Source organism: Thamnophis sirtalis, unplaced genomic scaffold (assembly GCF_051295495.1).
Source record: "Thamnophis sirtalis isolate CommonGarterSnake01/CBP01778 unplaced genomic scaffold, rThaSir2_p1.2 scaffold_14, whole genome shotgun sequence".
Taxonomy (NCBI): Eukaryota; Metazoa; Chordata; class Lepidosauria; order Squamata; family Natricidae; genus Thamnophis; species Thamnophis sirtalis.
Window position 1 is genome coordinate 26004207 of NW_028261394.1, and position 27967 is coordinate 26032173.

Sequence of the window (27967 nt, forward strand, 5' to 3'; positions counted from 1 at the left end):
TTAGGACAGCCCTGGGGGAAAAGGCAATTACAACAATCGCAAGGATCCCTGTGGTCACATGATTAAACTCTGGGTGCTTGGCAACTGGCGTGTGTTTATGACCGCTGCAGGATCCTGGGATCATGTGATCATCTTCACTGAGGGATTCTAACAAGTAAAATTAATGGGGGACACTGGTTTCACTTGATGATTATTTGATTCATTTAATGACTACAGTGATTTGCTTAGCAACATATGGTGGCAAGCAAAAGCATAAAATTGGAGGTAACTCATTTAATGACCATATTGTTAGCAATGAAAATTCTTGCCCCTACTGTGTGGTCACACATTGAGGACTACCTGTTTTCTAAATGCAAAACTGAACATCCCTAATCCCAAGGGCATCCTCAGACATTTTATTTCTCATCCAAGAAGCTTCTTCAGCTCTGACTGGATGGTAGGGAATGGAAGGATTTATATTCCTTGCAGGCAGCTGGTCATTTGCATCCGTGGTTGTTGAAGCCCTTGGACGCTTATCTGTGTCCTCAGGGTCACCTGAGTGGTGCAAATGGTTCCTGTAGTCTGCAATTTTTTCCCCTCTGGAAATCCCTTCCTACTCCCACCCCATTTAAAGGCTGTTCATCCCAAATTGTATAGCTTAATCCTTCCATTTCTTACCATCCAGTCAGAGCTGAAGAAGCTTCTTGGATGAGAAATGAAACGTCTTCAAAGAAGTAACAAGGAAGTCCAATTACCTCCTGAAAAAGCACCTTTGGGACAACCATGCCCTGGATGACTGAGAATCTCCATAGACTTTTAGCCATTATCTTCCAACTGGTCTCTTCAAAGCAGATTAGAGAACTTTCCTTTTTTAGAGAAATGATGCTCCTCCCCAAAATTAATAGCTATAGAATCAAAATATTTTCAAATAGATTACCTTTTCTCCCGGTCGAATACTGCCACACTTCAGGAAGTTAATATCAGACCTGCATTGATCCATAAATCCACAGATCAGGCGGTAATCGCTGAAAATTATGGCTGTCATTTTGGTGATGTACTGGTGACACTGGTATTCCGTGATGTTTCCTCTGTGCTCCACCAAGCACGATACCAAATAACCTTTTCCGACCGGTTCATCAGCACACTCTTTGATCTGTTCAGAAAGAGCCATGAGAAAATGAATAATACCTTGCCCGGATTATTTGTGGAGAATTTAGTTTGCCAAGTTCCTGTCCTTTAGTTTTCAGTACAGAGTTAAAAACCCAGACTCCAATTTTCAGAGACAAAGGCTAGAACAGATATTAAGGCTTCAGCATTCATGGATCCCCTACAACATGGTTCAGCAACCCCACGGCTCTGGAGTCGCATGTGGCTCTTTCATCCCTCTGCTGCGGCTCCCTGTCACTGGTCGGCTTCACCATTGATAGGACTTTTAGCTGCGACAAGTAGAGGAAAAAGGATGTCGCGCTAGGAGAAGACTCTATGACGGGGGAACCGGACTTTTGGTCAGCTCCAGAATTGAATGGGGGCCTTCCGGTTAGGACCTTTGTGGCTCTTTGAGTGTTTAAGGTTGCGGACCATTGCCCTATAAGTATTCAGAGAATGAATTGTTAACGTGTCAGTCTGGTTGCTCATTCTGAGAAGCCACGATGAAGTTAGGGTGTCCAACCTTGGCAACTTTGTGGACCTCAACTCGGAGGATTCCCCAGCCAGAGATGCTGTCTGGGGAATTCTGGGAGATGAAGTCCACAAGTCTTAAAAGTTCCCAGGTTGGACACCCCTGCTCTACAGTGAGCAACCTCCGCAGGGAAGGTTTTGGAGTGATTGGTGGCTTTTACCACTACTGTCCATGAACTAAATCCAAGGGGAAGTATCACAGCTCTCCTCCAAGGCAGGAAAATAAGCACCAGAGCAGACCAGGAATCTTGAAGCCATTTAAACAAAGCGAGAGACTGAAAACAATTGCCTTGATGAGTAAAATCTTTGCAAAACAGTATTTGGAGGCCCAGAGCGCAGTGGAAAAGCTACTTCCTGCTACACAAATAACTTTTTATGGGAGCTTGAAAGCATCTTCAAATTCTACTCAAAAGAAACTCAAGGTAAGACCGCCTTACAGGTAGTCCTCAACTTACGACCTAGGCCTGGAAGCCATCTTTTGCATTGGGCCTTCAGACCTGCCACGTTTTCTACTGTGGGAAAATGGGAGGGGGGATAGTATGGGGTAGGGGAGATATATAGTCAAAATAACATTCCTTTCTCCGAGAGTCAAGGACATCTTGCCCTGCACATGGAGTGGTGTGACTGGGAGGCATCTCCAGTTGGGAGGGTGCCTGGTTGGACCATGTGACGGACATGTGGGTGCTGGGCAGGGGCTTGGACTTTCTTTTGGGTGGGGAAAACCTGGAAGCTTTCAGATTCGGGTTCCCCCAGATGTGCCCATAGGACATCTCTAATAAAACGGGACTTTGAGGAAACTTAAGCCTCGGAGTCTTCTTTCCTTACGGGTGTTACTTGGAACCTTGTTAACCACCACAATTGGAACTGGCACTTCTGTCATAAGTCAATGTGGTCGTAAAGCGAGTCATCATGCGACCAGACCCCATTTTACAACCATTTACCACAGTCATTATTAAGTGAATCGCCATGCAAATCCAGTTTCCCCTGATGCTGTTTTGGGTCAAAAACTCTCTGGGAAAGTCACACATTTCAACCACATAACCACAGGACACGGTCATTGGTTGTAAATGGGAGCTGGCCGCCAAGCATCCTAATGGGGATGCGACCGCAGGGATGATGGCATGATGGTCGTCAGTGTAAGAACAAGTCATAAATTATTTTTAAGGATGTCGCAAATTTGAACGGACATTAAATGAATGGTCATAAATCGAGAACTACCTTCTATCAAGGTGTAGGAGCTATATTCTGAGACCTGGGGACTTAACTATACAGAATGCAGATCACACTAGGCATTTTCTACCAACAAGGGTTTTAAAAAGAAAGTTTCAGATACCAGGCATAATCCCTGCCTATACATGTTGATGTTATTGAAGGGATCTCGTGGTATTTACCCATCAATCTCCCTGGAAGTAATAGAAGTTTAAAGCTAAGCTAACTGACCAAGTCAGGAACAAGAAATCCCTAACTACACTGAACAAGCCTAAGAGTAAATGGGAGTTACTAATAGAACCACTTAACCACAGAAGAATTATCTTAAATCACTTAACCACAAGTGGATTACCTAGTGAATATTTAGAAATCACACCCTTAAAAGAACTGTAATGACGCATCACAAATGTCTGCAGTTGGAACACTTGTTTAAACAATGATAATTTTGATTCTCATCAAGTAAACCTTAGTCTAACAAAATCATTACATTCAACTGTTCTTTTTATGCTACAATTTTAAAAGAAATATTTTTTCTAATTATGCAGAACTGGGCAAGAAACCTGATCCACAATAACTTCCACACTTGTCGATAAAGAAAATCCATTATATCAGGGGTACCCAAACCCAGTCTGAGGACCGACACCGTCTGTGGCCCGCCGCACAAGCAATCAAGTCCCCATCTGCACAGGTGCAGCACCCAGGCAGTGCACGAAACCACAACCCTCCCCGGGTGGCAGAAAAACCGTTTGCCATAGAACCGGTCCCTGGCACCCAAAATGTTGGGTCCACTGCATTATATAGTGAAGAGGCAGTGGCCTTTTTAAACAATCCTGCTTAAAATACAGCTTTTATCTGTTCGCATCAGGAAAAAAGAAGGATCTATTTTGTACTGGTGCCTTAGTTGCAAAGGTACCCACACAAGTGAGTGTATACTTGGAAAAGAACAGGGTTTTTTCACCCCCAAAAAATGAGTTGTTCCAAAAGAAATGCAGGGGCCAATTCAGATGGACTGCTGTGATTGCAGGAACTTCAATTAGGTGGAGTCATGTATTGAATGTCTGGAGTATTTTATAGCTGCAAGAAACACAAAAAGAACAAGCTATTTTCCCATCTTCCTACTAGACAATACAGAATAGATTCCCTGAAGGAAGAAATGTTTGGAGGGGAGGGGAGGGGGGGACCTCACCTATTGTCCTGAAAGCTGAACACCAAGTTCTCTCTTACAATTCTTCTTCAATAAAAAACTAGGTGTTTGACTTCTTGTGGCGGGGAAAATTAATCAAAGAAAACTATTGTGTGCAGTTGTGTGTTGCTAATCCGAGTGCATTTTTAAAGAATCATTCACTGGTGCTTCTGGCATCAACCCTGTCTCGCCACTAGATGCAAAATGGCAGAAAGCATTACCCAACTAAAATCCACAATTGTCCTTTTTGTATTGAGAAGCTCAGAGTCAGTAAAGATTATTTGAGTAAAATCTCTCCTGGGATATTTTATCTGATGACAAACAGCCTAAAAAGAACTCGAGGGCGAAGGCATGAAGACTCAACAAACAGTACAACCTTTGGTCAACTTAGCGGTCAGCTATTGCCATAGTTTTATGACTTAATGTTTAATTTATTGGACCAAGCAAAAGAGAATTAGCTAACTATAATATAATAAATGATTACCAGAAGACTGGTAATTGGATAGGGTCGTTTTAGCCTTCAAAACTAACCCTTGACTCCAGGCAAGATCCAAATTAAAGATTTTGCAACAGGTGATATCCCTTCAGCAGCTCCTGAGAACCTGGGGCACACTTAGAAACTTCACTTGTACTGTTCAGAGGATTGCAGTTTTGTGTGTAAGCTTCCGTTAAATCCTGATTTCCAGTTATTCAAACATTGAGTTGCAGGCATGTGTGAAAGATGATACATACTGGCTATGTCTCTGCCCAGGAGTTTTCATTATCATTCATTCAATAATAGCAATAGCATGTAGTCTTATATGCCACTTCGCAGTGCTTTACAGCCCTCTCTGAGCAGTTTATAGAGTCAGCTTATTGCCTGCAACAATCCGGCTCCTCATTTTACTGGCCTCGGAAGAATGGAAAGTTGAGTCAAACTTGAGCCAGTCAGCATCGAACTGCTGGCAGTTGGCAGAGTTTGCCTGCAATATTACATTCTAGCCACTGCGCCACCATGGCTCTGGAACAGGGGTGTCCAACAGGCTGGCTGGGGAATTCTGGGAGTTGAACTCCACAAGTCTTAAAGTCCCCACGTTTGGACGCCCCTGCTCTAAGGAATCACCTGTTAAGTGTCATTGTTGGGAGACCTGGCATTTTTGGGGTGGTGGGAGTGTCCTCTCTTTTCTCTGCCATTGGTGGAGATCATTGTCTGCTTCTCTCTAGGGGGTTAGAGCCAGTCAGGATCGAACTGCTGGCAGTTGGCAAAGTTTGCCTACAATATTACATTCTAACTATTGTGCCACCATGGCTCTGGAACAGGGTGTCCAAACTTGGGAACTTTAAGACTTGTGGACTTCAACTCCCAGAATTCCCCAGCCAGCCATGCTTCTACTGAGGTGATTAAGACGTCTGGCCGTGTTCTCTGGAATCCCTTCTGGTCTGTGGGCTATTATGAAGTAGAATGGCTGTTCCTGTGGTTTTCTGCAGCCATTTGGACTTGATTGTGGCTCTTTGATGGATTTGATGGGGTATTAGCAGTGTGATCTGGAAGAGCCAGTTCCTTCATTTGAGAAGGTGCCATGCCAACAGCCTTGTGTGCCATGCAGCTGAGCAAGCCCAAGGCTAGGAAAGCTACACAGATTTGAGTAAGGCCTCGTTTAATGACAGTCTGGAATAAACGTAAAAACTTGAAAGCTGTAAGGAGATTTTCCTACTTCCACGAGTTCATGAAGGTTACATTTCTTGAATGAACTCCAATGCTCCTTCTCAGCTTTCTTGCCACCTGGGCTAAACAAATGAGATAAGGTGTTGACTGATCCATCCTCTTGATGGTTTATGATTATTCTCTTCCAATCCTTTCCCAGCCTCCTTATAACCCTTGACAACTATCACCGTGGAGGAAGAGTGCTGAGACTGTGGCTGCAGGAACCACTTGGAAGAAGCAGAATATCTGAAGCCTTTTAACTTGGGGTTCAGAGATGGGCGAGGCATGAAAACAGTCACTCTTGTGAATGTCTTCTGCAGAGACCTGGGTGGGAAGAGCCTGCCCTCTTGATCATCCTATATCCATGATGGCGAACCTATGTCGGAAGTGGTATGCAGAACCATCTCTCCGGGCACGCCAGCCATCACCCATTGCTCTTCTGGGTTCAGGCGGTCTTCAGGCACGTGGGAGCACCAGAAATTGGAAGAGCAGCTCCCTGGCACGCATGCACATGATGGGAAGCTGATCTTCCAGTTTCCGGCACTCCCCCTCACACACACACACACTCCCACTTCAGCACTCGGTGCTGAAAAGGTGTGCCAACACTGTTCTGTAGCCTTTGATACCCCATTTTGTGATCTGGTTCAGGAGAGGGGAGAAACCCCAGGGTGTGGGGCCAGTGGGGCCAGGGGCAGTGGGTGCTTCTGAGGGCAAGACTCCCAGGCGACCCAGAGGCACCCTGAAAGTGTGGTCAGGTCAGAAGCTAGCTGCATGCAGATGAACAGGAAGGCACAAAGAAGGTCTCAGTGCACTGCGGGTGAAAAGTCCAAGATAAGGAAAAAGGAATGGAGCTATAGGTAGTCCTGGACTTACGACCATAATTGGGCTCAAAATTTGTGTTGCTGAGGAATTAGTTGTGAGATTTGCCCCATTTTATGACTTTTCTTGCCATGTTTGTTAAGTGAATCACTGCAGTTGTTAAATTAGAAACTCGGTTGTTAAGTGAATTCAATTCAAGATCACGTGAAGTATTAATACCACTTTATAATGCCTTGGTAAGGCCAAACTTGGAATCCTGCATTCAGTTTTGGTCACCTCGATGTAGAAAAGATGTGGAGACTCTAGAAAGAGTGCATAGAAGAGCAACAAAGAGGATGAGGGGACTGGAGGCTAAAACATATGAAGAACGGTTGCAGGAACTGAGTAGGTCTAATTTAATAGAAAGAAGGACTAGGGGAGACATGATAGCAGTCTTCCAATATCTCAGGTGTTGTCACAAAGAAGAGGGAGTCAAACTATTTTCCAAGGCACCTGAGGGTAGAACAAGAAGCAATGTGTGGAAACTAATCAAGGAGAGAAGCAACTTAGAACTGAGGAGAAACTTCCTGACAGTTAGAAGAATTAATCAGTGGAACAGCTTGCCTCCAGAAGTTGTGAATGCCCCAACACTGGAAATCTTTAAGATGTTGGATAGCCATTTGTCTGAAACGGTATAGGGTTTCCTGCCTAGGCAGGGGGTTGGACTAGAAGACCTCCAAGGTCCCTTCCCACTCTGCTATTTTATATCTTGAATCCAGCTTCCCCATCGACTTTGCTTGTCAGAACGTGGCAAAAGATGGCCACGTGACCCCAGGACGTTTCTACAGTCATAAATGTGAGTGAGTTGTCAGGCCATCTGAATGTAAATCACATGACTGTGGGGATGCTGCAATGGTCATAAGTCTGAAGTCGTAAGTCATAAGTCAATTTTTCAGTATAATTGTAACTTTGAATGGTCACTAAGTGAACTGTTGTAAGTCGAGGACTACTTGTACCGGGAAGGAGATTGTGAGATGTGTGTTTGCTGAAAGCTGAAGGAGGGATATAAGTGAAGTTGAACAACTGCAGTGATTCACTTAACAAATGGGGCAAGAAAAGTCATAAAACGGACTGTCGTTTCTGTTCCCCTAAGAATTGAGTCTTTTATCAGCAATATTTACCATTTTTCCCCCTAGGGAAGCCTGGAATACGTTTCTTCCGGCTGCAGGAATGCTGGGTTGTGTCTCTTTCTTAGAAACTATTGATGAATAGTTTGTGGGTGTTCTGCATATTTTCTTCTACCGTGTTTCCCCGAAAATAAGACATGGTCTTATTTTCTTTTCACCCCCAAAATAAGTGTTTGGCCTTATTTTTGGGGAGGTCTTATTATTTTTGAGGTGCAGGAGGCGGTGAGTGTGGTCACCTCATGGCTGCTTCTGTGTTGCAATATTTTTGGGGAGGGCTTATTTGTGGGGGATGGCTTATTTTAGCGCATGCGCTCAAAAGTCCGATTGGGCTTATTATCTGGTGAGGTCTTATTTTGGGGAAAACAGGGTAGGGCAGAGTGTCAAACTGGTGGCCCATGGGACTGTATAGTCACATTGCAGGCCGTGCCCACCCCAGCTCCGTGAATGGGAAAAATGGGAAACCTCACATGACGGCAATATAACATAGCAAGTTTGACGCCCGTGTTCTAGGGGGAGGCTATGAAAGTGATCGTTCCGTTCCAGAGGGGTTTCATTGCAGTAGCTTCATTCACTACTACCTTAGTGTCATTTAAACGGCAGAAACAGGTATGCTTATCATCTTCATCTTAAGAAACCCTCCCAGCAATTTCATGCAGATGCTAAAAGATGGAGCCATGGATATTCATGGATAAATGATACACATTTTAACCACTTTTTTTGAAACCAGGGCTTCAGAGAGGAAGGAAAACACTGGGGCAGCTTTCTTCAACTTCCCTGCAATTGTAACATCTATATTGGGTGCCAAACTCAGAAAGACTCCTCATACCTCCCAGATTCCATCAAACTATGATCAGTGGGCATCGCATAGTTCTGAATAATCCAAGCAATTAGTAGCTTTGCACTGATTCCACGTCCCCTTTCAGAGAAATGCCCTACTTTTCCCAGCGGACTATTCAAGGTGGTTGCAATTCCAAAATTAAAAACAAAATCAAACTCAGCACAGAATTCCTGTGTTGTCGGTGGCACAGCACCAGATGCACCCAGTTATCCACTCAAGCACCATGCCAAAGAAGGGCAGTTTGTAAACAGTACCAGCTGGAAAACCTGGTATGGTAACATGGAGATATTTTTAAAAACATGATCTCACAACTGCCTTCTCTGAGGTAACCAGTACATTTTTTTAGCAAGCCCTCATTATCTCCAACACTTAAATAGACATTATCAATCCAAATAAGGACAAAGAGAGAAAGGTGCCGCCTGCAGGCAGAATACTAATGTTCCATGAAGAGATTGCAGCTCTTTCCCTCTTCCTTGCAGCTTGCATTCATGTCTGTTAAGGAAAATCTTTGTAATTCTTTGGATCTACAACAATTTGCCATGGCCCACTCCACACATGACAACTCACCAGAGGATAAGAGTTACACTAATATTAAATGAATAAAATCATTAAAGAAGGATGCCAAAAGAGGAACAAAATGAAATGAGAATGACAAAAAATAAAATATTTTTTAAATTACTTCAAAGAATCAAATTGAGTTGTTGAATTGTTCTGGCAAGTTGTCCCCTGGTGAATCAGCTGAGACGAGTTGGCCACCATGAACTGACTGTGGCAAGTTATCCTATTCTGTCAGATTCTGAAGCTCCAGGACCACCTATACTGGTCCTGGTTTTGGAAAACATCATGCTAGTTAAACTGGGCACTGGATACTACCCCATGACCATCTTCAGGCTGCAACTGGAACTAATCCCAGGGAAACTATAGTACATCTTAAAAGCAGAGCTTCTTAATTTTGACTCCTCCTAAGATGATAAAAGAATTATGCAACTCCTACTCCCCCCCATCCCAAATGCATAAAATTAATTGCATTCACTGCGCATACGGTTGGACCAGAAATAAATGCACCGTATTTAATGAAGAGGATCTTGAATTGCAGATTGAGAAAGAGGCTTGAAGTCCCCATTACTTTGTAATGCATTGCTCTCACATTTTTGATAACTAGCAAAAAAACATAGACTAAATCTGCAATGGAAGTTAGTGGTTTTAAAAAAAAACATGTTTCAAATTCTATTTAAAAAAAGAAACAAAATCAATTCAGAAGATATTTACACTTTTTGGAAGAATAACTCAACGTTTTCATCTTTTACTCTGTTTTTCAGAAAAAGGTAGTCAGTTTCCAGGCTCTGCTCACTCCGCTAAGAAATCAAATTACCTCTGATATAGTGGATTTGCAAACTTCTCTAGCCACCGATTCAAATTTTGGATCTGTAGTCAGGTTCAATTTGTAGTTCCACAGCAGCTAAAGGGAAAACAAGAAACAAAAGATAAAACTTAGCTTTTAAAAATGCTGCTTTGGGATCTTTTTTTTTTAAAGGAATAGCTTAATCTAATCTAACATAAATCTGACAACATTTTTCCTGTGATATCAGAACTTCAATTTAGATTAATTTATTGAACACATTTATGTAGCCGCCAACTCTGGGCAACTCCCAAAATGTATAAAACAACATTTTCTACACATCAGATTAATCTTTGCTTCCTGGTTTTTAAGAATAAGGCAACATGTAGATCAGATATTTTTTTCTTGAAGTTTACACTGTATATAATTTATGAAATTTATACTTTATCTCTACATGACTCACCAGTATGTGAATGGTTTTTAAACCTGGCAACATGTTTAAGACATGTAGATTTCAATCCCAGATTTTTTCCGCCCACCAAATTAGCCGGGATCTCTGGGAGTTGAGGTCCACACATCTTAAAGTAGCCAAAGTCACATTGGTGTATATGTATTTCTATTCCTTATGTGTTGATATGTTTTCTTTAATAGGTTTTACTATTATAAGCCACTGAGTAATTGCTGCAGGCAAGTAAATGACAATTAACATAGAGAATTTTGTGCCCCTAAATGCAGATGATAAAATAGAGGCAAGGAGGGGTACTAGACATGTGAATCTACTCATTAAAACTCACACCAATGCAGCTAGGGAGAGAATGGTTCTCCTTTCCCGTGCTCCAAAAAGCTCAGTACTCTGTGATGAGAACTGTTACTCTATCCTCTTGTGACGTTATTTTCAGCACAATGCAGCCTTCTCTTGCCTTTGAAAGGTCTGTGTGTGTGTGTGTGTGTGTGTGTGCGCGCGCGCACCTGTTTTGCTTTAGTTTTATACCCTAGGAAGCCGGGTGCAGTGTAAATGCAGTGCCAGTCCCCCACCCACCTTATTTTCTTTGAAGCTCATTGAAATCGCCAGTGGAATAATCAAGATGGCATTCAATTGGAACAATGCTGGAACTGCACTTTGTATATGCACCTTGTTAGGGAGCTGTGTGTTGTTGTTGTTTTACATGAACCTCTTCCAAAAGGCATCCAGCTTAGAGCAGCACAGACCAGAGGTGAACCGGTTGCAAACTGGAGCACGAGATTAGGGCAGCAAAAGGAGAAATGGCTAAACAATGAGCTGACTGAACAGAAATTGTTTCAGAGCACAAACTGAGTGCTTAAATTCGGGGAAGTTTATTCGGTTGCATTCCTCTCAGTAGCTTAAAGGAAAATGATTGATGAGTTGTACGCATAGGAAAGTTTTGCCTTTCGAGCACAATGCCTTTCCAACAAGCATTTCCCGACAAACACAATTCTGACTGGCCTACAGAGGCAGCCATAGAAAAGTAAAGAAAGCTGAGCCTTTTCCATTTGGTTGAGTTAGTCAGGATCCCACCAACTTCCCCTTTTGTCAAAACAAATGTGCTCAGTGCTCTTGAAACAATATGTGCCAAACCTTTTTTTCAAAAAGCACACTTACGTGGTTGCAGTCAGAAGAGATCTCGTTATCCGGCTAGAAATAGAAAACAAAACAAAATGGTATTAATTCAGAGGTCAGGATACCCTGCTTTCCTTCCCCACAAATCAGCCAATGTCATTGTCTCAAAATAATGTGCGTGATCAGACTAACCTGACAAATCGTTCTGCCAAAGCCAGCAGCCCGCAGATTAAATACCAGTTTATCTTTTCTAATCAATGGCTACCACCAAGGAATTAGTTTCAACTCAAAGGCATCAAACTAAGTTTCTTTTCCGAATGTTCCATTTAGCTTGCTTTTCCACAAGTCTTATTTCATAAAGCAATCTACTTTAGACAAGCTGGCGCTCTACGCAATAAAGGCCCGCAGGATTGTGCGAACAAAGCTTCAATCGTTCTTAAGATGGTGGAACACTTCACTTTTTTTTTTCCTGGCCATCAGTCACAATTGCAATTACGAATTATCATTTTACGGGGAGGAGAAAAGCTCACAATGATGAGAACATCACACCATCCGTTTCTTACCAGATCTAAGCAAAAGCCAAGAAGCCATCTCAATTCAACAAACACCTTAAGATGAATGGGATCTTTTCCCCCAGATGTGACTGAAACAAGGGAACAAACTCAAGGAGATTCCACTGTACGCATACCCAGCCGAAGTAACGCAAAACAAGTTTTTCTCATGTGCCTTTGGCTTGTATTCCTTGTCTATTTGGGGTACCACTTCACTACCCTGAAATAGTTTTAACCCTGAAATATTTTTAACCATGTTTAAAAACGTGTAACTATGTTTGCTTACATTTACCCCTTGATATATCCTTCATTTTTCTCACATGCACTACTTTTTTTTTTCCTTTACTCAACGAAGCACATTCCTGGGCAAAGGACTCCCTAAAAGGCTTATAAATTTAATGCTGAATTACAACCTCCATCAATTCCCTGTCAACAAGGGACAAGGACTGCAACTGCAGCTGTAGTTGAAACCTCTGGAGGGCATCATACCAGAGGTGGGTATTCAGCAGGTTCAGACCAGTTCTGGAGAACCGGTAGCAGAAATTTTGAATAGTTCAGAAAACCAGTAAATACCACCTCTGGCTGGCCCTGCCCTCATCTATTCTCTGCCTCCCTCCCGAGTCCCAGCTGATCGGGAGGGGATGCGGATTATGCAGTATCCTTCCCCTGGAATGGGGTGGGAATGGAGACTCTCTAACCCTGACTCTCAGGCCTCCCCCTTTTCCTATTATTTATCTATTAAATTTATTGGCTGCCCAACTTACCATAGGGTAAATCTGGGCAGCTTACAGTTACAAAATACAGTTAAAACAGAAAAAAATAAAACCAGACATTAAAACCAAGGACACACAGGGAGGGTGGGGGCCAAATGTGGGGGGAGATGGAATCTGTTATTACTCAATCAACCACCTCCACTGTTCCCCCACTGGTGCCCCAAGCCAGCTGGCACAGTCAAGTCTTATGGAAAGATAGGAGGGTTGGGGCCAACCCCACATCAAAGTGTTGGAGGGGGGTGTTCCAGAGGGCAGGAGCCACAGCAGAGAAGGCCTTCCTCCTAGATCCTTTGGGCTGACAGAACCTGAGCATGCCTCCTCTGCCAGCAAGAGTGGTATGGGCCATTCCCAGTGGGGAGAAGGTCCCTCACGTAATCTAAACCCACGTCATGAAGGGCTTTGAAGGTGGTCACCAATACCTTGAATTGCACCCAGAAGCAGACAGGTAACCAATGAAGTCACAGAGCAGTGGTATTACAGGCGCCGTTCCAGAGGACCTCAAAAGTACCCGAGCTGTCTTATTCTGTACTAGCTGTAGCTTCACAATGCTCTGCAAGGGTAGCCGCATGTACAGCACATTACAGTTCCTCCACCGTGAGATGACCAGGGCCTGAACGACTGAGCACAGGCCATGTCTAATCAGCAGGGTCAGCAATTTGGAATTGTGGGGGATCAATCCAAAACGTCTCCAGGAAATCCAGTTTAAGGGTATACAGGTATGACCACAATTGAACCCAAAAACGTATGTGGCTAAGCAAGACAGTTAAGTGAATTTGCCCCATCTTACGGCCTTTCTTGCCACAGTTGTTAAGTGAATCACTGCAGTTGATAAGCTGGTAACACGGTTGTTAAGTGAATCTGCCTTTCCCAATGACTTTGCTTGTCAGAAGGTCGCAAAAGGGGATCATGTGACACCCCCCCCCCCAAGGATACTTCAGCATTATAAATGTGAATCGGTTGTCAAATAGCTGAATTTTGTTCACATGACCATGAGGATACTGCAAACACTTGTAAGCGTGAAAAACAGTCTTAAGTCACTTTTTTCAGTGATGTTCTAACTTTGAACAGTCACTGTATGAAGTGTTGTAAGTCGAGGACTCGCTGCACAGGTTTTAGAGCAAAAATGCAGAATATTTCAGGCTTCTTACAAGCCAGGCATTTTCTACCATTTTATCCAGACAGCTTCTAGGAAGGAAGGGAGGGAGAGAGGGAGGGAGGGAGGGAGGGAGGGAGGGAGGGAGGGAGGGAGGGAGGGAGGAAGGAAGGAAGGAAGGAAGGAAGGAAGGAAGGAAGTAGGAAATGAAGAAACCATCCTATGTCACAGGAAGCTTGAAGTTTCACATGGGAGCCAGTTTGGTCTAATGGTTAGAGCACCAGGCTAGAAAATACGAGATCACAACTTGGGTACGAAAGTCAGGTAGATGACTTTGACCCAGATGCTCTCTCAGCCCAACCCACCTCACAGGAGTTTTTTTGGGGGGAGGGGGGGATAGGAGGAGGAAAAATAATAAAGGAGGGATAAAAATAAAGATAATGTTCACAACATATTGTAAACAAAACACAAGGTGATTGTTTTTAGTTTAATGCACATGGTTGGGATCAGCCTATTTTCCTTATTTTAACCAGGGAACAAGCTCCATTTACAAACTACATCAACAGAAAGTATTCAAAACAAAAGCACACAACTTTTTCTGTCCTTTGGATGATCAAAATCTAAGAACCACAATCCAAGAAATAAGTCTCGGACCATGATGGCAAAACTATGGCACGCGGAGCCATTTCTGCAGGCACACGAGCCGTCGCCCTGGTCAGTTCCACTGCACACATATACCTGCATCCTGCTGTCCAGCTGATTTTTGGGTCTCTGGTGGGAGTAGTGCATGCATATGCAAGGGGGGGTTGTGTGCGCATGCATGGCAGGTGGAGGGGATGGGCCTCCCTAGGCTCTGTTTTGGGTTCCAGGAGGCTTCAGGGAAGCCTGCTAGCACCAAAAGGAGAAGGGGCTCTCACGCGCATGCGTGAGTGTTGGTATGCGCACTATCACACGCACGTTTTTGGCACCCAAGGGAAAAAAGGTTCGCCATCACTGGTCTAGGACAAGAACTATTTAAATGTGAGTGCTATCCGGACTTATATTTAATCGTTTCACTTTCCAGTTAAACTTTAAGTTAAACTTTAAATTTTAATTTGTTAACCGTTTGTATATCTTAGCATTCATATAGTTGCTCTATGACCTCTGCTCTGGGACAATGGCCATAATTCTAGAGAAAAGAGAAATGCAAGGTTCCATTTCATTTTACTTTTCTAAGGCCAGATTAGGGAGTGAGGTAAGGCATACTTTATATAGTCTTTCAATAAAATCCACATCCCAGCAAACAGGATGTGATATTTATAAAAGCAAAGTAGTTCACTTCTCCACAAACAATTTTGCCACCACTTATTAAATATAGTTTGAGAGTCAAAGAAAGTGCAGTTCTAAATTTTGACAGGCCCACTGAAGGATATCTCTCTTCTTGGCACAAGGCAAGCCCCTCCCTCCCTCCCATTTTTTGTGAATAAGTGTGCAGCCCCATCCTTCAAAGACTAACCAGCTATGATTTTATCAGCATAATGCTATTTATGCAACAATTGTAAAGCTCATCTAGCAAAAGCTTATAATTAAGGTAACAGTAAATCAATTACCCATAATTTAGCTCTTGGTTCTTGCTTCAAAGACTAAGTGCAGGTTATGGAGGAATATATTCAGAATTTTTACTCACTCACAGTAGCAATTAGGCGCTTCAGCCACCAAGCACCTAGAAATTAACTAGCCTTACTAACTTGTCCATACATGTTTAGTTTTTTTTTAAAAAAGACTCTTCCTGGGTTCTTGTGGCGCCTTGCTAAATTTGTACTTCAAAAAGAACATGACAACCAAGTTTTTATAGCCACCAGGAAAGTCATTCAATCTGGATTGCACAGATTATGAACTCTTCCTTTAGGATGTCACCTTAATATTGACTTAAGCTAACAAGCAGGTTAGCTCGCTCACTCAACAGTGAGACGCTGGCAAGGTGAGCACAGCAGCACCTGCATTTTCTGCATCGCATGTGAGAAGAACGCATCTTCCTTCCCCTGTCCTTACCACTTTCTATAGAGGGATGATTGAAAGCATCCTGTCATATGGTATTATTGGGTGGTTTGGAGGTTTTAACTCCTTCAGGCAGGAAGGCTGTGCAGAGAGTGGTGAGGAGGGCAGAAAAGAGTATTGGAAGTTCACTTCCTTCTATCCAGGACATGACATTGTTCCATTAGTATCACCCTTCTGAACTCTCAACTCTCCTCTTTCCGCTATGTATTCAAAATGGACAATGGTGTGTGTGTGTGTGTGTGTGTGTGTGTGTGTGTGTGTGTATTTCTTTTAAGAGCAGGCAATATAATTTCATTAGTAACGTGTGCCAAGTGTGCTCATAGTAAAAAAATGACAATAAAGGTTATCTTATCTAACTTACAGGCTGCTAAATTAGCCCACATCACTGATACACATTTCGAACTGCAGACCAAACTGGCTTCCAACAGCAATCTAGGAAAATGATGTCCTAGGTAACAATAATGAAAAGCTCTGAACTATAAATTTGATTGTGCTGCTGCTGCAGCCTTGAACTACAATAAAAATTGGCTTCTCTTCATAAGAAGGATCTGTGAAGGATGTCTCTAGAACAGCCAATCTGCTTCCTGAAATTGCCACCACTTCCAGAGTATCCAAAGCTAGTAATTTAGGTCACTTTTTAGTAGGCTGTAATAATAGGTTTCAGGGCTTTCTAAAATGGTTAAAGATGGAGGAATCTCCTTCCAGATACTCAGAAAAGCAAGACTTGCTGAAACCATAAAAGCTAATTTCACGTCTAACTTCAGAAAAAGAAGTTGCCATGGCTGAACTGATATCCTGCAGCAAATAAAGTATTTAATTTCATTTATTTTACAATATTTATTGCCCACTCTAATCCTAGCCGATCTGGGCAGGGTGAAACACTATCCAAAAATGGGAAAGCGTCACACTCAAAATGGTTGATAGATAGAATGTTGGTGTTACCTGAACATGTCTTTTAAGAGGAAGGGAGGGAGTGGTCACGTATGGGTATTCTCAAAGCCTGATTGGTCCAAAGACTGAGAGCAAACACTTAAATACTGGTGCCTTCCAATCCTGCCCCAGTTTCCTCAAAGGCGAACAGTAGAACTGAAACAACAAAACAACAAGAACAAACCCTCCCCCACTGGGAACCACCCGAGTCCTCCCCTTGGCCCCAACACGGAAACCTCAGGGTGGGTCGTGACCACTCCCTCCCTTCCTCTTAAAAGACACATTCAGGTAAGACCAACATTCTTTTTCCAGAGGAAGAGAGGGAGTGATCACGTGTGGGACATACCCAAGCTACTAGTCCCAGGGAGGGAGAACAAAAGACCCTTAAGGCTCAAGGGGAGCATCAGCCGCCACCCTCTGCAGGACCCTCCGACCAAAGGATGCGTCCGCCGAAACAAAGGCATCCAGGTGATAATGTCGGATGAATGGCATCGGAGAAGCCCAAGTGGCCGCCCGACAAATGTCCTCAAAGGGAGCTCTTGTGGCCCACGCCGCCGTGGTCGCAGCACTCCTAGTAGAGTGGGCTGTAATGCCCAACGAGGTCAGATGACCAGCCGCTCCATAGGCCTCCGCAATGGCCTGACGCAGCCAACGGCCAATGGTGGCCAAGGACACCCTAGATCCTAACGTACCCCGCTGGAACGAAACAAACAAGGCCTCCGACCTACGGACCCCCTCGGTCCGCCAGAGATAGATCCACAGCACGCAGCACACATCCAACCGACTAGCAGCACACATCCAACCGATGCCCTATATTGGACGGGCCCGGGCAAAAGTCAGGCAGGAAGATCTCCTGAGCCCTATGAAAAGGAGTATTCATCTTTGGGAAGAAGGTAGGATCAAGGCGAAGCACCACCCTGTCCTGGTGAAAATGGCAAAGGTCGTCCCTGGAAAACAGAGCGCCCAGTTCTGAAATACGCCTGGCGGAGGTGACCGCCACCAGGAAAGCCACCTTCAGAGACAAGAACCGTAGATGAACAGACCGGAGAGGTTCGAATGGGGCCCCCGTCAAAGCCCTGAGAACCAGGGGAAGATCCCACATGGGAAACCTGTGGACGGGGGGAGGCCTAAGGTTAGCTGCCGCCTTCAGAAAACGTTTGATCAGCGGAACATGAGAGAGAAAAGAAGACCCCACACACCCCAAGACCGAAGACAAAGCCGCCACCTGGTGGCGCAATGTATTCAGTGAAAGCCCGTCATGAAGGCCCCTCTGCAGGAAGTCCAAGACGCTGGGAATAGTGGCCCTGTCGGGAGAAATGGCAACAGGAGAACACCACCGGACAGAGGCCGCCCAGGTGGAATTGTAAATGCAGGTCGTTGATGGACGCCGAGACCCCTCGATGGTACAATGACCCCGGAGGATAGGTTAGCCCCCCTTAGTAGCCGCTGTTTAAGAGCCAGGCGGTCAGATGGAGGCACTGAGGCTCTGGGTGAAGCAGGACCCCCTGCTGCAAAACCACCTCCTCCCGTGGAATCCTCCACGGCGGAGCCACCGACAGCTGGACTAGGTCTGTGAACCAAGGCCTCCTGGGCCAATAAGGGGCCACCACAATGACCAGCGCCTTCTCCGCTACCACCTTCCTGATGGTCCCCAGAATGAGGGGGATGGGAGGAAATGCATACAGAAGGCCTGAGGGCCACCTGCTCCTGAGGGCATACGTGCCCTCCGCGGACCTGGACTGGAAACGGGTGAAAACCGGGGAAGTTGTGAGTTCGCGGGCGAGGCGAACAGATCCACCAGAGGAGTGCCGAACCTCTGACAGATCCTCTGAAACAACGACGGATGGAGTTGCCACTCGCCATTGTCCAGAGTCACCCGACTCAGCCAATCCACCTGGACGTTGGAGAGCCTGGAGATGTGTTCCAACACCAAGGACAACAGGTGTCTCTCCGCCCAGACGCCCAGTCTCAGAGCCTCTAGCCAGAGAGCCAGAGAGTGGCCCCCCCGACGATTGATGTGGGCCTTGGTGGCCTCATTGTCCATCAGGAGGAGCATGTGACGCCCCTCTACTGAAGTCTGAAAGTGTCGCAAAGCCAGGCAGGCCGCCTTCAGCTCCAACCAATTTATGTTGTGGCGGAGATCCAAGGCCGTCCACCTGCCCTGAGCCATCTGGGTACCCACCAGGACCCCCCCCCCACCCGAACAGACTCGTGTCCGTGGTGACGGCCACCCTGTCCGGCTCCCAGAAACAGCAGCCCCGCTGAATGGCCGGGGAAAGCCACCACCCCAGCGAGACCTGGACCCCCACTGGGAGGCGGAGGGTCCGAAGAGAATTGTTCAATCGCCCCCTCTGAAAAGGGATGAGTTCCCACTGGAGAGGCCAAAGATGAAGTCTGCCCCATGGGACTATCCCAATGCAAGAAACCATCTTGCCCAACAACTGAGATAGAGTGAGGATCGAAACTAACCAACTTCTGCGAATGTTTTCTGCCAGTTGACGCAGGCTGCTCTGGCGCTCCTGGGACAGATGCACTACCCCCGACACGGAGTCTATGATCGTCCCCAGGTGAAGAATGTGTGTGGAAGGGGAAAGGTGGCTCTTGGGAAAGTTCACCAAGAATCCCAGGCTCTGAAGACTCTGGATGGTGAGCTGAAGGTCCGAAATGGCCTGAGGAAGAGACCCCCGCCTGAACCAAGACATCATCTAAATAGCATTGGAGCCGAACCGGAATGGAGCGCAGATGAGCCGCCAGGGCCGCCAGAACCTTCGTGAAGGCCTGGGGAGCCGAGGCCAGCCCGAAGGGAAGAGCCCTGTATTGGTAGTGACGGTTCCCATGTGAGAACCTCAAGAACCTGCGATGACCGGCCAGAATCCACTGAAGCCAAGAAGTCCCCCTTTCTGATGCCCTGCCCAATTAAACCAAATGAGAGATCAGATTGAAACAAATAGAAATCCTACCAGGAATATTCTCACAGTACTTGGACCAAGAAAGACTGAGAGGAAACTGGGCCAGGATTGGAAGGCATCAGTATTTAAGTGTTTGCTCTCAGTCTTTGGACCAATCAGGCTTTGAGAATACCCACACGTGACCACTCCCTCCCTTCCTCTGGAAAATAACAACAGATCCCACCTACCCCACTTCTCATCCTACTCCCTCTCTCTCCATCTTTTAGTTATAGTTGATAAGTTGCATTTTATAGTATATAAGAATAAAATACTATTGCATTTGTATAATTTTATTCTTTTTAACACTGCAAGCCACCCAGAGTCAACTCATGTGAGATGGACAGAAAACAAATTTAATAAATAAATATCAGCAACAAGTACAACATTAATCAGAACTTAAAAATCTTCTATGTATCAAAAGTGCCACTTGCGTAATCTAAAGGCCAATATCATCCTTTGCCCTATTTTTGAAATATCTCTCTGCAACTTTAACATGCATGGCCTTCAACTCCCATAATTCCACAACATGCTAGCTGGGCAACTGTGGAAAGTGAAGAAGGCCACATACCTTAAAATTACTGAGCTGGAAAATAAGGCCTTTGGAGTATAGGTCACCCTTACCACTAGAGAAAGTGTTTCACAAAAAGGAAGCCACATTGTTGGGGACTGTTGGGCTAATCCATGCTTCATGAACCTCACAAGAGGGGTGCATAATAGGAAGGAAGGAAAATATCTGACTGGAAAGCTGATCATTCTTGATTCAAAAATAGATGGAGACAGGGCCAGCCAGCGATAGTATTTACCAGTTCTCCAAACTAGTCAAAATTTCCGCTACCGGTTCTCCAGAACTGGTTAGAACTTGCTGAATACCACCTCTGGTCCGTAGTCATAATAATGAGACAATAATTATTCAGGTTATATATGAGTAACTTCAATCCGCTTTTTATCCAGAGGGATAACTGAAATTACCTTAAAATTCCATTCCAAAGACATGAAAGAGCTGGGGTTTTTTGAAGTATATCAATAACTCCAATTTCAATCACTTGCATTGAGTTTTACCATTTTCTTAAAGCATTGTGGGGATGATGAACCCAACGCCAGAATGAAATAAATCGTAATCATAATGTCTACACGCAGTCTGTGAATATGCTGATTAACTGAGCTGGTTTATCCTCTTGCAGGTGAATGAACAAGCACAGCACCACCAATTCGCGGTGAATACGGGATGTGAGGATAGAGTAGAGCCAAGTGACATTTATATAAATAGAAAGGTTGGGGAAAAGAGCAAGGAGGACTTCTTCCGGCAGCCCTGGAGAAATCAAGACCGAATGTCCATCATTGAATAGAACACTTTCACCACTGCAGACTGCAAAGGATCCCTTTCTGGGATTGTTTTAATGAAGTTCCTGTCACTTAAGCGCTCAAATTTGCAGTCTACTGAAATGATAATCTGGCCTCTTCTGAAGTTGCAAAGAGAAATGTTTCCTTTTCCTTGGACTCATAAATTCTCAACTGGGAAATAACTTGCGAAACTGAAAAAGAAAAGATCTCTATTTTGCAGAGTGAGAACAGTAAAACTGCACCCCCAGAATGGACACCAAATACTTCATGTATGTTTTCACATGTGATTATCCTACACATTTTTTCAATGCATGTACAGACAGCCATGGTTAAGAGAAACATTTTCATGTTGTTTAAATAATGTTTTGGTGATTTGTTGAGGAAAGGCGTGTCAAAATAGATAAGCTTATTGCCACACATAAAAGCCGCTTTAGTGATTAAAGGGATAGTTTCCCTATCACTACAAGAGCCCGGTTGCTGCCTAATGATATGCCAAGCATGTATCTGCTTTGGTACCAAATAAAATTATTCTAGTATCACCTCAAAACATCTGAGCTAACAATTGCTGCATAATGTGCGCATCTACCTTCTGAAATTGAAATCTACATAAATCACAGAAAAATAATTAATATGCATTAAGGTTATATCAGGCAAGAAAAAACTTTCTTTTACTGAATGAATGATTAAGTAGAACCCTTCCGACAGTGACTTAAATCATTAACATTTGAGTTCTCCTGAGCAGGGCCTTAAACCAGGATCTAAATCCATTTTGTTTAACTTAAGTCTTCCTCCCACAAGATAATGCCAAAATGCCAAACGCCAGCAAAGCCACCCTCAACTGAAAAGTTGGAATTGGATGGGTTGGTTCTCTTTCTCACAAGGCACCTGATAAGGGTCAGCAGAGATGGAAGGGTGTGTGTGACTCACTCCCACAGATAGGCTTTGCAAATGCATATATTGGCCTTTGAGCCTTGATCCCACATGACTGTGGCCACTTTAAAGAAATGTCCTGGCAGGGAACAGATCTACTTGGCTGGTTGCAGCTCCCTTTGCCCAATGAAAAACTTGGGTCCCTGCTGCAGATTTCTCTAGCTCTGCAGTGAAGCCCTCCTCTCTGGCTTCACCCACCCCTCAGCCCTCTCAATCAGAAAGTGAAGAGAAGGGCAGCCCAGTCTGGATGTACAGGTAGTCCCCAACCTACAGTAGTTCCCTTAGTGACAGTTCAAAGTTACAAGAGGACTGAAACAAGTGACTTATGAGTTTTCACACTTGTGACCATTGCAGCATCCCCATGGTCACGTGTTTTAGATTTGAGTGCTTCACAAGTGACTCATATTCACGACGGTTACAGCGCCTCAGGGTCATGCGATCCCCTTTTGCAACCTCCTGACAAGCAAACACAATGGGAAATCCAGACTCACTTAAAGTTACTAACTTAACAACTTCAGTGGTTCACTTAACCACAAGGGCAAAGAAAGATAGTAAAATAATAATAATAATAATAATAATAATAATAATACAATCAATAATACAATAATAATACAATAATAATACAATAATACAATACAATCAAGGCCATAAATACCTGGGCAATACCAGTTATAAGATACACAGCTGGTATAGTTAACTGGACACAAGCTGATTTGGACCTTTTGGACCGAAAAACCAGGAAACTAATGACAATGCACTACAGTTTACATCCACGTGGTGATACTGATAGACTATATCTGCCCCGAAAATCAGGTGGCAGAGGATTATTACAAGTGAAGCAAACAGTTGAAGAAGAAAAACGTGCACCAGCTGATTATTTAAAAGAAAGTCAAGAACATCTATTAATCGAAGTAAAGAACAAAAATCTACTGAAGGCCCAACAGACGAAATAAGAATACAGAAAAGATGTGATAAAATCAAGAATGGAGAGTTGGCAGAACAAAGCACTGCATGGCCAATTTCTGGAAAAAATAAAAGATGAAGTGGACAGTGAACAAACTTGGTTATGGTTAACAACAGGTACATTAAAGAAAGAAACAGAGTCACTAATCCTGGCTGCGCAAGAACAAGCTGTCCGCACAAATGCCATTCAGGCCAAAATAGAAAAATCCTCTGATGATGCCAAATGCAGACTTTGCAAAGAAGCTGATGAAACTGTTGATCACATACTCAGCTGCTGTAAAAAAGTTGCACAGACTGACTATAAATTGCGGCACAATTCAGTAGCACAAATGATCCATTGGAATTTGTGCAAAAAATTTAATATTAAAACAGCAACAAACTAGTGGGAACATCAGCCTGAAAAAGTCACCGAAAATCAGATGGTCAAGATCTTGTGGGATTTCCGTATACAAACGGACAAAATACTGGCGCATAATACACCAGACATCACACTGGTTGAGAAAAATAAGGTCACAATCACAGACATTGCAATACCAGGTGATAGCAGGGTCGCCGAGAAGGAACATGAAAAAATCGCAAAATACCAGGACTTAAAAATCGAAATTCAACGACTATGGCACAAACCAGCAGTGGTAATTCCAGTGGTAATCGGCACACTGGGTGCTATTCCAAAAGCACTGGAATTACATTTAAAACAGTTAAAAATTGACAAAATCACCATCAGTCAAATGCAAAAAGCCACACTGCTTGGATCTGCACGCATATTACGAAAATACGTTACGACGTCCTAGGCCCCTGGGTGGGGCCCGACTAGTAACCAATGCCAAATCCGGCGAAACAACTGGCCGCTGTGATACAATTGTAATAATGATAATAATAATAATAATAATAAGCCAATTACACACAACATAAATTTTGGGCTTAATTGTGGCTATAAGTTGAGGACTACCTGTATATAAAGACCAGCATTTGATTTGCCCTCTTCTCCTGGGCTTGGAAACATTTCTTTTTTTCCTTTCTTTTCCCTCCAGTTCCCTTTTCTTTCTTCTCTTGCCTTTGAGACCAGGAGCTCTCTTGTTTTACTCGAGCTGCTCTGGGAGAAAATAGTTGCCTGACTATCAAGATAGAAACTTCCTGAAATTGCAACACTCTGGTATTTAACACTGTTACTTCAGTATATCTTCCCCAGGTAATTGATCCGTATTTCCTTTAATACTTATGTATTCAATACCTCAGCAAGATAAACTGAAGTAACAATTTACTGTCACATGAAGGCTAATTACTGACTTGCATTACCTTTTTATTTGTTTGTTTAAATACAGAAGCCATTTTTCTGGAAATTTTGAAGGAAATGAAAAATCAAATGGTGGGGAAATTAAATGCATGGGAGTCAGTTTTTTAAAATCCTTACTTTATTTATAAAATAAGCAGGCTTGCTTAAAATTAAAAGGGTTAGTTTAATTCAAAAAAGCTATAAATCTGCTGATAGAATTTATATGATAATGAATTGTAAGGAAAAGAACATTTTCTTTTTGCCTTTCCAAAGAAACATGCAATCAAAATGTTATCAAGGAAAAGGAAAAGAAACCGTGAACACTGTAAGTTATATATTTTTAGTTTTGTTCCCCATTTTGTCAAACGGACAGGAAGTAAGCTGACAAATGAAGGGGAAGAAAGCTCAGAATACAACTGTTGAGACATGAGGCATTAACTGAATCTGAAACACTATCACTTTCAGCAGTTTTTGTTTCTTATTTTTTTTAAAAAAAACCTTGTTATCATTCATAGACTTCTAAAAACTGGTTTCCTAGGCCGAGGCGAGAATAGAAATACTTATATCAAAACCGATGTCTTAACAATTTTGTGTAAAAAGAAATATTACAGGCCATTTCTTTCTTCTGTTTTTTTGGTAGAACTTCCCTCCCACCCAAAAAAAGTCACAGGGGGAAAAACAAACAACAGAACACCAATGTTAGAAGGCACCACTGAGGCCATGAAGTCCAATCCTTTGTTCAGGCAGGAACCACATCAAAGCTTCCCCCATGGATGACTGTCCGGCCTCTGTCTAAATATGGCCAGCAAAAGATGGTCAACCACTTCTCTGGCTAAGAGGCATTTTGTGCTTCTGTCTAGAGCTTTTCATCCCAGCCCAGTTTCGGCATCTGGTTCTCTGGCAGCAGGCACTGGGCGAATACTTAATGCCCAAATAATAGGCATTTACAGCCTCTCTCCTGTAAATTATTTCAGTTCTATCCCACCATCATTTGCAATGTTTTTTCTTTTTATATTGTTTGTTTGCCATATTTAAGAATCACCCTATACATTATATTATTTGAATGCAATGTTTTTTCTAAACTGTTTACTGGAAATTATTAACATTCTGATGGTTAGATAACATAGACCCTTTAACAATAAAGAGAAAACGTGTATGCTAATATTAACTATGATTTCGCATTTAAAGGTAAGCCATCAGTTGCAATTCAACTCAGCTACATAAACTAGGCCTATTATTGATCACCACTGTATTAATCATTTATCTGCAGAAAGTAAGAACAGCCAACTTTCTTCCCATATATTACAAAAATATTTTTCTGCATGATTGCCCAGGGGACAATTACTGTTTCTTCTTGGGGTTCTGAATATCTGTTTGCAAGTACAATTTCCCCCCACCAAATAGGCCTCCATTTTTCTGAAGGATTTTCATTTGATTCCTTCATACAAATGAAGTGAGCCCATAGCAAGGCTCCTTTTGGAAAATATCCAGGAATTCAAGTTATCTAAAATGCTAGAGAGAGAACCAGATCACCAAAAGCCTCTCATCCTATTGCAGCAATTACAATGTCTTCTTAGTTGGTTCACAATTGTTTTCTTCCATTTAAGACTGAAAATCCAAGAAAGCCACCTTGTCTAGTCCAAGATGTTTAGTTATAACAAAGGAACATTGTTCAGAGGTTCTTCCCAGGTTTGCCCCCCCCCCCAAAACTGGGCTCTTCTTGGTGTCGAAGGCGATAAGTCACCAGGCACAAAGTGTGATACAGAATTATACTTTTATTTTGGTACCAAGTTATAAGGACCCCGGTTTGAAAAGCTAAGCAAGGGTCCAGATTAGGATCTTACAGCAGTTTTTATAGTCAAGGGATGGTGGCATTCAACCCTTTGCCCTTCCCCTAATAATGCATGCATAACAGATAATATTGATTGTTATTTGGGCTTCAGCCCCCCCCAAACCCTTACACTCATTATGTTAAATAGCTAAATGTAGTGTCACCTGTTTTTCACCCCAGGTCACGGGTATCTTGCAAAGTGTGCCACCTCTATGTGGGTTTTGGGGTTTTTCTTATAAGCGAGCTATTCTTGTTCCTAATATCCTGGCTAGTGGTTTTAAGGTGCCAACTTCTGTCTCGCTGTTAATGTGCAGCCCCCCCCCTTCCTATTGCAGAGCAGAATAAAAGAACAGTTTTATCTGAGGCAGCCCTCTGCGACCCCCCCTCCCTCTTCAGTGAGAGAGACAGGAAAGGAGCAAAGCTCTTAATTGTCAAGGCAAAGAAATGAAGACAAGAGCAAATGTTTTATCAGAATTAATATTCCTCACTCTCATGTCCATTCCATCCATACCTGCGTCCTAACTCCTCTGATCCCAAGGGCCTCATCTGTGCATACATTCCATCATTTGATCCTTCAGGTATTACCTTTCCAAGAGTATCATATTTGCACAAATCACAGTAACTTTAGATAGGCTTTTGTTTTTTTAAAGAAAGTACCTTATTGCCCTTTTAAAAAGTGTAATCATACTGGTTTTCATAAATATACAGATGAGATTTGGAGATTAGTTTTCCCCCCTTTGTTTTACTTGCATCCTATTGTGAGCCAATAAATTTGTAACCGAGTGGTATGTAAATTGCATAAACGAACAGAAAAAGCAACCTTAAAAATGCAATTCAATTTCATCAAACCAAACTTTAATGTGGAGAAACATTGAAGGGGTAGAAAGATAGTCCGATCTGTATCTGTAGCAGGAAGGCAGGGTTCGGTTATAACTTCAGTGGCTTTGGTTTTCCCTTCCTTCTCTCTTGCCTTGTGATTTACCAGAATGTGGTCAGCTGAAGCAGTTTATTCTTTATTATTGCAAGCCATATCAAAAATTTGTCAAAAATTTCACAGCTATGATGGCTTTTTAATCTTTCAGTAGTCCTGAGAAACACAACTTGCTTCATAAAACAAGCCAAAATGTTGTGAATGTGAAGAAATATTAATTTCAATTGTAATTGGTAAGCCTGTTTGGATAGTTGCTGCAGTACACCAGAGGTCTTTGTGCATAATTAAACCACAAGGAAGTCTTGCAAGGCAACTGATGCCAAGCCCACAAGCACAAACTGCTGAGAAGATTTGAGGAAGGGGAACTAACCTGACAGCTCCCAGTACTTTCAGACAGCCTGGCCTAAATTGTCAATCCTTGGGGACCAGTTATAGCTTGTAAAAAAGGCAACAATGGCTTGATTAATATGGGTTACAGTGTTGGAATCTTTTCAAACAAAAACATATAATTTAAGCAGACTGATCCATTTAAAAATATGAATTGAACCACATTTTAGTTCAAATGCATGAAAAATGTCACAAGCTGGCTTGAAATATAAAGTTATTCTGCCTAAACAGACACATCCTCAGTTATGCTCAGTCTAACAACTTGTACAGCCCAAACTGACTTTTATCAAAAGGAATTTGTATATTTTTAATGTAAAACTGACCAAAACCAGAAGATTTGGGATTAGAATTTCCTATCTTTAGCCAGTACTGAAGACCATCTGGTTCTGAGATTTTTTACAAGTCCCATAGACTTAATCAGCAGGATATAAAACTAATTCAAAATCATTATAACCTGCCTTATCTCTTAAAATCCAAAGCAAAATCCAATAGTACAAAAACAAATA

At 43.0% G+C, this 27967-nt stretch overlaps 1 protein-coding gene across 2 annotated transcripts in view; it reads right to left on the bottom strand.

Moving 5' to 3' along the window:
- Window positions 1-27967, bottom strand: part of GLG1 (golgi glycoprotein 1) — an 86840-nt gene that overhangs the window by 42335 nt on the left and 16538 nt on the right. For both annotated transcript variants that reach the window (XM_087729024.1, XM_087729025.1), the window contains exons 2-4: window positions 11516-11548; window positions 9928-10014; window positions 917-1132 (exon numbers count right to left, since the gene is read on the bottom strand). In XM_087729024.1, the coding sequence (XP_087585150.1) occupies window positions 917-1132; window positions 9928-10014; window positions 11516-11548 (336 nt within the window). The remainder of the gene's footprint in view (window positions 1-916; window positions 1133-9927; window positions 10015-11515; window positions 11549-27967) is intronic.